The following is an 11,289-nucleotide window of genomic DNA, read 5'->3' on the forward strand; positions in this document are numbered from 1 at the left end:
CTTACAAAAACAATACCCGTTTGTTAGAGAGGATTCAGTTGAACGATAGACTCTTTTTTCAAATTAGAATTTTCCTTTTAAAAAAAAAAATTAATTAGAATTGTATGTAAGATAAATAAAAATAAAAAAATCAATTGAATGAAATTGGGAAAAAGAAATTCTTCAAATATTCATTTACATGTGCTTTAAAATTTTATATGTGGATGAGTCAATGACCATGTTGGTCTAATGGAACCTCCCTAAGTAGGGGTTGGGGTATAATTAGTGCGTGTGTATATAAAAATAAAAGCATCATGCACTAGCTATGACCTTTTATAATGTCATTAAAATACGTAAGTGCATGTCATGCGATATATTTCATTATGGTTTGAGAAGAAAGGTTCTATTTGTCACAAGCATAGCATTAATTCGTTAAATAAAAAATGTAAGAACTAAATTGATACATGAAAATCTAAGGATGATATTTATTAAAACCCCAAATTATAAATGTATAATGTACACTCTGCACAAAACACATTAGGTCAATCTTTTGGTCACAGCTCTTCATACCCCTATAGGCTATAGATGTAGAACATGAAAAATATTTAAAAAGGATTCTGCTAGGTTTTACTACTTGATAGGGTTGGATCCAAGAGGCCAAGACCACGATCTAATTGAATAATTGATTGGTCTAATGATTGGTCATGTCATATAGGCTCAAGTCAGGCATCTAATTGCTTCTATTTGTACCCCATCTAGGCTTGTGAACTTCAGCCCAAGGCAGGTTTGGGCTGGATTCACTAGGCACCTAAAATTCATCCATCTTCACAAATTTTTTTTTTTTGTTTTTTGTTTTTTTTTGGTTTTTGGTTGAATACATCCAACTTCACATCATTTATGCGCTGGGCCTGGGGTGATTTTAATGGCTACAATTATTTTACCTGCAGGCTGCAACTTGTCCTTGTGCACTAAAGAGGGGGATGGAATGGTTGTATTGCTTAGGAGGACCACATGTATGGTCTAATCAAATTAATGGAGTGGGGCAATATTGCCTTAAACAACTGCTACAGAGACCTTTTTTTTTTTACCAAAATTTTCACATCCCTTTTGTATCAGTAGACTGACCATTAGGTCCATTACTGCCTACATGTACTTTCGTTACTATAAGTCCATGATAGACAATAACTTTCTAAGGTAAAGCATGCGATACTACAAGGGACCCGTGTGAAACCTATGTATTATAGCCGCAGACAATGTAGTTCAGAACTTTCAGATTTCCATACCATTGCAATTTACAAGTTAGGGAATCAAGATGACCTGAATCATAAGTGCCACCCCCTAATATCTGGGTGGGGCATACATTTTTGTAACTCCATAAAATTAAAATGCTCCTAATTTGAAATTTTTGAATTTTTATTTCTTGTAAAATGATAAATTGAACAGTGCACAACATTTTCCAAACTATATTTTACCTGTAATGCAACTACCAGCACCCACCCTATTCCTTCATCCACCCGACTTATAGGATAGAAAAAAGGGGGAGAAAGGCTTCAAAAAAATGAAAATAACCAAAATGAAATTGACAAATGACAATGAAAGGTTATATGATTATGGTGAACTTCATACAACAAGTTCTAGAGAAACTTCTACTAATTCACCGGTAATTTCGATAGGCAGGGCTGTACATACAGCTCTCTGCATACTTCACCAGATCTTTAGGCTCGGGAAGGCGAGTAGCCAAACCTACAAAGAAATTGTAAGATGTTAACTGCTAAAGTTGTTGGAGTTGGAAAAGCAAAATTTTTGCAATCTCAGCAATTGGATGACTCACCAAGTTCATAAGCTTTGGCAGCTACATTAGCAGCAATATGAGCTGAAATCTTTCTGATGTTAGTGAATGGAGGGTATAAGAGACCCCTGTCAAAGTTCTCCTGGCTCACCTGTGCAGCCAAAGCTTCCGCTGTTCCAAGGAAGCATGCACGGCCAAAGATGTATTAGTTATCAGTAGGAAAGTTTTCCTTGACTGTTAAAGAAAATCAGATGCTACAACTAAACAAAGACCTTAATCACAATAATTGGGTTAATTGTACGCTACAACATACACAAGAACAAGGAAAAGGTTCATCATTCCAATGGACTAAGTCAGTCCCAAGAATTCTTTCAAAGAGATCAGGCATGAGTCATTAATTATCATTGTCAACCTTCGGATGCAGCCTTTTAGGGTTGAGTTGACTGCATCAAACTTAAAAAATACTTTTTCGACATTCCATGTCTACTGAAGGTAATTTTAAAAGTAAAAGATAAAAATCAGATGCAACATTTTGGCAAGGGATAGACCACAAACTCTTTCATAATTTTGGTTCGTTTTCCTATCTCCACCAGAAAGTCTGGTTCCAGCTTAGGCCAACATTTGGCCCACCTAAAAAGAGGTTCAGAACCTTTTTTTTTCCCCTTATTGTTGAGTAGCACATGCATACAATGGGTTTTAAACTCACAATCTCACCCTACACCCATTATTTTGGAGGAAGTGCCATTTGAACCAGAGTTCATTGGCACTGAAAATTGCAGAATCTAATAACATTATACATTAGATGAAAGTTAATGAGAATAACCACCAATTTTTCTTGGAGTTGATAGGTTGAAAAAAGTGCCCTACATCCTGTTTTCCAAGGCTAAAATAAAAATTAACTCTTAAAAATCCATGTTTTGTTGCACTTACAGGCTGCCAGGAGCATATCGTCATGAACACGGATGGCACCAGACATTATTAGACCCAGACCAAGTCCAGGAAAGATGTATGCATTATTTGCCTGAATCCAAAAAAAGAAAAAAAACCAAAATTAGTTGCCAAGTTTCTCAGGTGTCTACATTTAGCACATTATTCATTAAATACATCAGATTTAAGACCTGGCCAGGCACGAAAACCTTCCCGTCATATTCAACAGGAGGAAATGGGCTTCCACTAGCAAAAATGGCACGACCCTGTGGGTAACAGAGATGAATAAAGAACAAAAAGAAGTGGGTCATCATTAGTAATCTAGAAGAGCTATAAAAGCTGAAAGATATCATTCAAAAACAATTTAAGATTCTTTATAACTCAAAAAACACAAGTGCATGTTTTTCTTACCTGACTCCATGTATAAGCTTCCTCAGCAGTACATTCAGACTGTGAAGTTGGGTTTGAAAGAGCAAGAATAATAGGTTTCTACAAGCAGTAAGCATACACAACGACCAACTTAGCTTCTCTAGGGTGTAAATACAACTCCTAAAACACAGAAGTAAATGGATAGACAAATTACCTCATTGATGGAGGCCATAGCCTCAACCACTTCTTTAGTAAATGTTCTTCCTACTCCTGAAGTCCCTATCAACACGGTTGGCCTAATTGCCTAATGACAAGAGAAAAGTTAGGGAATAGAAACTAAGGAAATGTTAGGTGTGTGTGTGTGTGTGTGTGAGAGGGAGAGACAGTCAGAGAGTGTTCAGACCTTAACAGCATCCACAAGTTCCTTTATTGGTTCATGTTCATGAGCCCAGGGCTTCTTGAATTGTTGGAGTGATTCCTTGCGGGAGCTTACAATCAATCCCTGAAAAAGGAATTGTATGCAAATTTTAACTGATGGAAAGAAACAATAATCTACTGCACACTGCAAGGAGCTATATTAGGTTGTCCCTACCTTAGAGTCCACAAGCCAAATCTTCTTGCGTGTCTCTTCTAGTGGGGCCTTTGTCTGCACAAATTAGGAGTAATACTATATTTAGATGTATCTACTAATTCTTCCATAAATCACATCACCCAAAAAAGAATGTAAAAGGAAAAACCCTAAGAGCAGCTTATAACCTGTTTAGACATCTCAAGGGCTATGAGTTCTGCTATTCCAGTACCAGCCTGTAACCACCAGACAAAAATGAGACAACAAAGTCTCGGCACTTACAGTAAGGAGAAAAAAAAAAAATTGAAGAGAAGGGTTACTAAAACAAGTAGGGAATTACAGTTGAAATAAGAATGATCCTATATTCTCCATTATAGAACAATGTAATTACTTTTTTAAGAAAGAGTTATTAAATACAGCAGGTATGAGAGCCCACAAGGACCAAGCAAATTAGAGGCTCACAAGCGCTTATAACAGCCATGATTGAATAATATTACGGTTTTCCACTGTCATCAACTCACCCATTTAATAAGTTTTTCAAATCCAGAAATTTGTTATTTCTTTTTTTATTATTAATTGTTTAATACAAGAACACAGCCTTAATCCCTTTATTAATTGTTCAATACAGCATAATTTATACCGACCTCTCCAGCACCAAGGAACAGAAATCTGTGGTCAGCTAAGGTTCCCCCAACTAATTTCTGTCCTGCAACCAGCCCAGCTAGGACCACGGAAGCCGTCCCCTGCAGTAAGTGAATACCCAAATATTAAAGATGCATGTATCCCAATTTGCCAAATATCAATAATGGAAATCAACATTAGTTTACCTGAATATCATCATTGAAAACAAGATGTGTTGTGCCATATTTTGCAAGCAGATCAAAAGCATTGTGGTTTGCAAAGTCTTCAAACTGCAAGACATGGCAAACAGATTTAGAAAACACTAACCTACAAATAGATAAATAAGCCATTAAGCCCTGCAAACCAGATTACAATTAAATGGTATCTTTGGCTGGGGCCAACTACCTGGATGAGGACTTTTTCTCCATAATTCTGCTTGACTGCCATCATGAACTCATCTAGAAGTTCAGCATATTCCTATGGTTCAAAAAGAAGGCAAGTAAACTTTAGAATAAGTGTATAACAAATAATTTCATGTCCTTCATAAATGAAACTCAAATGAATAAATGAATGCTAGAAGAATTTAGCACGCAAATTACAAACCTGGCCGGTAGCCCTCTTTTGCTTGAGTCCAATGTAGAACTCATCATTCAGTAACTTCTCATTGTTTGTACCCACATCAATGGTTATTGGCAAGCACTGAAACAATTAATAAGTTGGAAAATATTTCTATTAATTATATGACAAGAAACAGAAAAGGTGAAATTGTGGCAGACTGCTGAATCAACTTGTTGTCAAGTTTGCAGAGTTCAGATGCTCCATAATAACTTTTCCCACAACTTTCCATCAAATTTATAGCCCCCATGTTGCAAAGATAGAGTAGTATTATCATCAGTTCACTTACAAAGTGAACTAAGTGAACTGTGTGAATTACAGAAACATCACTAGCTACTTCGCTTTCTCTATATGACTGATGGCACAATAACTGAATATCCAAAACTACGAGTTCTACGGCAGAAGCTAATATAGAAAAATGGAATTCAAATATAAAAACTATGCCTTTCCCCCTCCTTTGGAAAAGAATTGCTACCCAGTGGTAACTTGGTCATACACATGCATTTTGAATCAGCAATGACAAGAATGAATAGCATTGGTTATGTGGATACTTACAGCTGAAGGACGAATTCCCCCAAGTGCGGTATATAAGGAAAGTTTTCCCACTGGTATTCCCATCCCCTGTCAACATTTCATAAATTGACATTTGTCATATGAGAGAGAGATGAAGAGGTAAAAGACCAATGACCTAACCAATTTCACACTTCAATAAAACATATTTCAGATGATAAGACATATCCTTAATAACAAAATCTTGAAAGAGTACCTGACAGCCAAGATCTCCTAGCCCCAAAATCCTCTCCCCATCAGTGACAACAATGACTTGAATATTCTTCTCGGGCCAATTCCTCAAAACCTCAAGAATTTTCCCCCTGCCAATAAACAGTTTCAGTTTGAACACAATTTTAAAGAAAAAATTGCATCAGAATTGACCACTAAAGCAGGGATTTAGAAAGTGTGCAACTAAACATACTTTTCTTTCAAACTAATAAAGAGACCCTGAGGACGCATAAAGATGCTCCCATATTTCTGGCAAGCTTCACCAACAGTGGGAGTGTAGACAATTGGGAGTAACTCCTCAACATTGTCGATGAGAAGTTTGTAGAACAGCCTTTGATTTCTTTCCTGAAAAATCAGCATAGCAAAACTTTCATTTTATTAAATTTCAGCAGAAATACAATCACCCATAATTGCATGAGGGAATAGGAAGATCAGCAATGCATATTTTAAGCAAAAACATGTATTCTCATTTTATAAGATTTTGAAACAAAATTGGAGTTATCACTAGTGTATTTACTTAAAACTTATTGTGTGCAAAACAGAAATTCAGTACAATCCAATATTGAACAAAATTTAAGAACTGTGCCGTGACGTCTCCAACTTAAAAACTCAAGCACAGAATTAAAATGAATTGTGTGAACCTGAAGATCCATCATGGCCATGTACTTCTGTAGTGGAACTTGATACTGGCGGATATTGTGCATCATTTTCTTTACCTGGTGAGTAGTTTAGTGATAATGTTAAGTTGATAAAATAAAAAAATTAGAAAACCAAACAGCTATGGATGTATAAAGCTAAGTGATAACCTGAAGATCTTGAGAAGCAACTGTTGGGGGCAGAAGGCCACGTAAAAAGTGGGCATCTCTCTCTCTGATAGTGAAGGCAAGCCCTTTATTGTGGTGTGGATCTCTCAATAAAGAATAACCACTGCAGAGAAAGAGAAAAGCCAATAAATGAGAAAAGTAATATATACACATCATGAAAAATCCTACTCAAGTTTATGGGCACTTCAGGTACTTCGTCCAAGAATTATTAGAAACTTTTTGGAAGATTGACTGCAAATGGTGGTCATTTATTTGCATAAAAATGGCACTGAACAACATTGTTCAAGGAAACTCTGTTTTGAAGTTAACTTGAAAAATCTTCTTGCACATCCTAAGCTATAAAGTCAAAATTTTAGATTTCCATCCAAATGATCGGGATAATGCTAAAAGAAGCAGATTTTTCTTTTTCTTTTTTTTTTTTTTTTTTTTTTTTTGGTAATAAAGAAGCATATTTTTGCAGAAGGGTTCTTGTCGTCCTCATATCCACTACATTCTACAAAGAAAATTTTGAAACTCCTCACATAGATTAACTAGTTCTTAGTTTAATGCTATGAAAATTGGTTCTAGTATAACATAAAAAGCACTGGTTTTTCATTTTTCATTCAAATGCACAAATTTATTTTTTAATTTTTAGTAAGGGTTTGAACCCACTTGGAAGTGCATTTGTTATTTAAGAAACAGTCCTAATATATATATTTTAATCAGTAGAAAGTCCTAATATTATATAACTTCTTTTTTCCAGAAGGGAAATTTGAGAAAGTCTAGTTGCCACCAGATCAAACAAAACAGAGACAAGGAAATGAGCAGAATATTTGTGCATACTTAGCTAGTATGCAATTTATTTATGTCACAACAAAAATCACCACCAGAATGATCAGATTCAGATCAGAATATTATATTAAGATCTTCTTGTCTTAATATTAAGATCTACATAATCATTATTAGACCAAGACCCTCAATCATAAATAAAAACAAATCCACAATGGAGATTAAAATTTTAGTTGAAAAAACAAAAAAAAAAAACATGTTTTGGTCATGAAGCGCGCGCGCGCACACACACAGAATATAAAAACACCAAATTATTGCACTTTCACATAAAATATTTCTACTTATAAAAATGAAATGATTATAAAAGAGAAGTGAAATCAAAACAAAATTATGTCCCACAAGCATGTGTATATAAATACAGAGAACATCAGAAAATAGAAAGAAATCCAACATAATTTTTAGTAAACATTATTTATGTAAATGACAACATATCTAGCCAAAACAAGAACACGGATATCATCGAAAAAAAAAACATTAATTTTATTTTTTAAACAAAAAAAAAATGGAAATTCATAAAAGCAAAAAAAGCAAATTAGCATAAAAATAGATCAATAATCACACAAAGTCTCATTCTCACCTAGCAACAGAAACACTCCAAGGTGTGACAAACTGGTCCTCGGTGGCTGAATCCTCACCGTACACATCTCGGACCCCACCAGCAACGGTGGGTTTGGAGTCCACGTCATCAATCAGGGTTGATGAGGACGAGGGTGACTCTGACTCTTCTCTCATTTCCTTTAACTTGTTCTTCTCTGCCAAAACGGCTGCGTTTCCTTCACCAGCACGACCATTTGAGCCCAAAGCCACCACTCTCACCGAAACTGGACCTTTTCTCTGAACCCGAGAGATAGAGTAGCTACCGGACCCTGATATCCTAGTATTGTTCTGTGCCACCAAAAAACATATATATATCAAATAAATTAAAATAAAAATAAAAAAAGAATTGACCCACCAAGAAAAATTTACAAAATTTGATAACTTTGTGGTTTTTTTCAACGTGAATTAGCTAAATAGAGAAGACCAAGATAAGTAAATCTGGTTCTTTGGCTTTGAATTGTGTTATTACCAAATTATTAACAATTGGAAAGTTGGGAAAGTTTGGGAATTTCGTGGGTTCCAATGTGAAAGAGGATAACATGGAAAACCCAGAAGAAGAAGAAGAAGAAGAAGAGGAAAAACAAAATGATGTAATTGTGTTTTTTGGTGAAATGGGTGTGCATAAAAGTGTGATCTGAGAAATGGGTTTGATTTAGGTTACCAGGAAAGAGCTTCTATTCAGCGAAATCATCTTGGCGAGAAAGTGAGAGAAAAAAAATGTGAAAAGACCGAGTATCTTGCGAGAGAGAGAGAGAATAGGTACAGAAAGAGAGACTTGTTTAGCAAATATTATAGCTCTCTCTCTTTCTTTGGTGCCTTACTGTTTCTTCTCTCCAACTCTCTCTCCCTCTCTTTCTGTTTCTTTCTCTCTCTTTCAGCTTCTGTCTGGTTTCGTTGAGAGAGAGAGAAAGAGAAAGAGAGAAAGGAAAAATGGCAAAGGAGGCTGTTTATATAGAAATGAGAAAACAATGGGTGCAAATTGAATTTGTCTCGATATTACCAAGGAGCCCCTTTACACAATTTTGGTGTTGTTGTTGTGTTTGTGTTTGTGTCACTTTTTCTCTTTTTTTTAAGGGAATGTTATAGGCACGAGGGGATTCATGATTCATGAATCACATTCGTTGGGTGGGACCCACATTAGTGTGGGGTCTGTGTTTTTTGAGTTCTTGTGGTTGTGATCTTTGGTGAATGGGAAGGAAGGTGATGCTGACTCACAAGAATGTGTTGCTATATCCAAGGATCGGATTTAAAGAGTACTATCCCACACAACACATGTATGTGATTTCTGCATCCAGAGGATAGTCTTTCATATCAATGAGTTCATATTTGTGGGTGTGGACTGTGGGTGTTATGTTAGAGCACATTCAAAATTTTTTTTATCTATTTTAATATGAGAATTTGTTTTTTTCTATTTTATATGCTCATTTTTTTAAACAACACACTTGATTATTTATTTTATAATACATTTTATTAAAGTATTGTTTTTTATTTTTTTAAATTATTTCTCTTTCTTTACACATAACAACCATCATTCACTTTCTTCCCCTATTTTAAGGGGATATGTAAAGAAAGAATAAAAAACTAAGCATGCATTTGAATGAGGCGTTTTGCTCAATCCATGTGTCTTGCGTTTTTTTAGTGGGTCTTATGGGTATTGTTCATGGGCCAACAAACTCAGCAAAACACATATTTCTAGGTAAATTTGAGTCTCACAGTACTATTTACACCTCTAAAAATTATTTTATTACAGTGTTTTCTGTTTTCAGCAAATAAGTAGTATCTAAACATACCCTAAATGCAAAATGAATAGTGGTCATGTAAATTTACATAGTTTCTATAGTAAACTTGTAAAATTTATACAATTATACACAGACTAATGTGGGTTATTTTTAGGTAAAATTGTGTAAATTTTACAACTTTTTCTATTATATACGAACTAAAATGAGTGCTGTTATTCTCAACTCTCAAGCAATTGTAAAATTGCATGTTAATATAAATTTTTTATTCATATATCTCATAGAATGAGTGTACTTAATATAAAAATGTTAATATAAATTAATATAATTACAAGAAAAATATAGGGTTTAAAATAAGTAATTATTTAAATATAAGAGTGACATATTTTGATAAAAAGCTGAAAAAAGACCTTTTAGATTTTTTTGGTCATATACATATGAAAACGATTAGTACACTAATGAGAAAAAGTGAGTTCATTCAAGTCAAACAAAAATAGATTTAGAAAAAACCTAAAATAAAATTAATAGAAATGTATAACTTCGAATAAAAAAATATATATGTATATATATATATAAATATAATATGTATATGTATATGTGGTCAATAAGATTCGCTTACCTTCAGTATTTAAAAAAAAATAAAAAATCTTTTTTATTTTAATGAGAGATTTCTTTATCACTCACTAACTAAATAAAATGTGGAAATTAAAACTCACTACCACTTATTATTGTATATTTAAAACAAAAAGACATATATCGAGTTAAAAAAGTACTAGAGATAAGTCAAATACATTGTGAATCTAATATATTAAATATCTATATCCAACAAATTTTGGGGAATAAAGTTGGTTGTTATTATAAATAAGTTTTGTGTTAAAGATTGTTTGCGATAATATAAACAGCTACTCTTTCGACATAAGGGAAAGAGGTTGAGATTGTGATTTGTAGTATGAACTAAACTCATTGCAAGAGACGGGAGCTCTTTATCTTGACCTTAGGATTGGTGTCCATTGAGATTTGCATTGGGTTTTGTCCTCTTCCTAGCTTTTCCTATATATAAGATTCTCAACCAGATTATTATTGACTAGTTCATACTTCATACCCACGATTATTGGAATTCACTCTAATAGATGTTTTTCTTTTTCCCTCCATAAGGACATATTTGGAATTGGGGACTCACTAGTCACTCTCCACTAGAGAGGCAATTGAAAATTTATTGTTACTAGAAAAAGAAGTTAATAAATTGTGGTTTTATTGAAACAATCTATACATATATGGATCCGGATTCCCCAAATTTTTAATTTTTTATCTTTAATTTGTAATTTTTTTGGTGTAAAAGTGGGTTTGGATCTTGAAAATTCATATTTCATTTTTTTCCCTCTCCAAAAAAAGTGAATTCAGATGTTAAATTATTATTATTAATGACATTAAGAGTTAGTGATGATAATTAAATAATAGGGATCATGACGATAACAACAACAACAACATAAGATACAAAATTCATTGGGAACACTTGCATGATTTGATGATTTGCTCACGCAATTTCATACATATTTTTGTATGAAATTTTAAATGTCAAGTACATCTTTTGTTATTTTACAATTTCTTAAATATTTTGTTGTGAAATCATCTATTAACGAAAAGATTTATACATGA

General features: G+C 33.8%; 1 protein-coding gene across 2 annotated transcripts; it reads right to left on the bottom strand.

Moving 5' to 3' along the window:
- Positions 1–1,365: 1,365 nt before the first annotated feature.
- On the bottom strand, positions 1,366–8,933 carry LOC115988651 (NADP-dependent malic enzyme). Of its 2 annotated transcripts, none has more exons than XM_031112238.1 (20): positions 8,559–8,933; positions 7,878–8,185; positions 6,455–6,575; positions 6,290–6,364; positions 5,842–5,993; positions 5,635–5,740; positions 5,424–5,489; positions 4,857–4,952; positions 4,659–4,730; positions 4,460–4,543; positions 4,277–4,375; positions 3,821–3,868; positions 3,657–3,710; positions 3,468–3,566; positions 3,279–3,368; positions 3,107–3,184; positions 2,887–2,961; positions 2,699–2,789; positions 1,811–1,939; positions 1,366–1,722 (listed from the first exon to the last, which is right to left on the bottom strand). In XM_031112238.1, exons 1-20 carry the CDS (start codon positions 8,586–8,588, stop codon positions 1,634–1,636), a joined length of 1,962 nt encoding a protein of 653 aa, XP_030968098.1. In that variant the 5' UTR covers positions 8,589–8,933; the 3' UTR covers positions 1,366–1,633. The 2 variants fall into 2 exon arrangements, with proteins under 2 accessions (XP_030968098.1, XP_030968097.1); XM_031112237.1 differs by lacking the exon at positions 8,559–8,933 and adding an exon at positions 8,367–8,507.
- Between the last annotated feature and the right edge of the window lie 2,356 nt (positions 8,934–11,289).

The sequence above is a fragment of the Quercus lobata genome, chromosome 5 (genome assembly GCF_001633185.2).
Source record: "Quercus lobata isolate SW786 chromosome 5, ValleyOak3.0 Primary Assembly, whole genome shotgun sequence".
Lineage (NCBI taxonomy): Eukaryota > Viridiplantae > Streptophyta > Magnoliopsida > Fagales > Fagaceae > Quercus > Quercus lobata.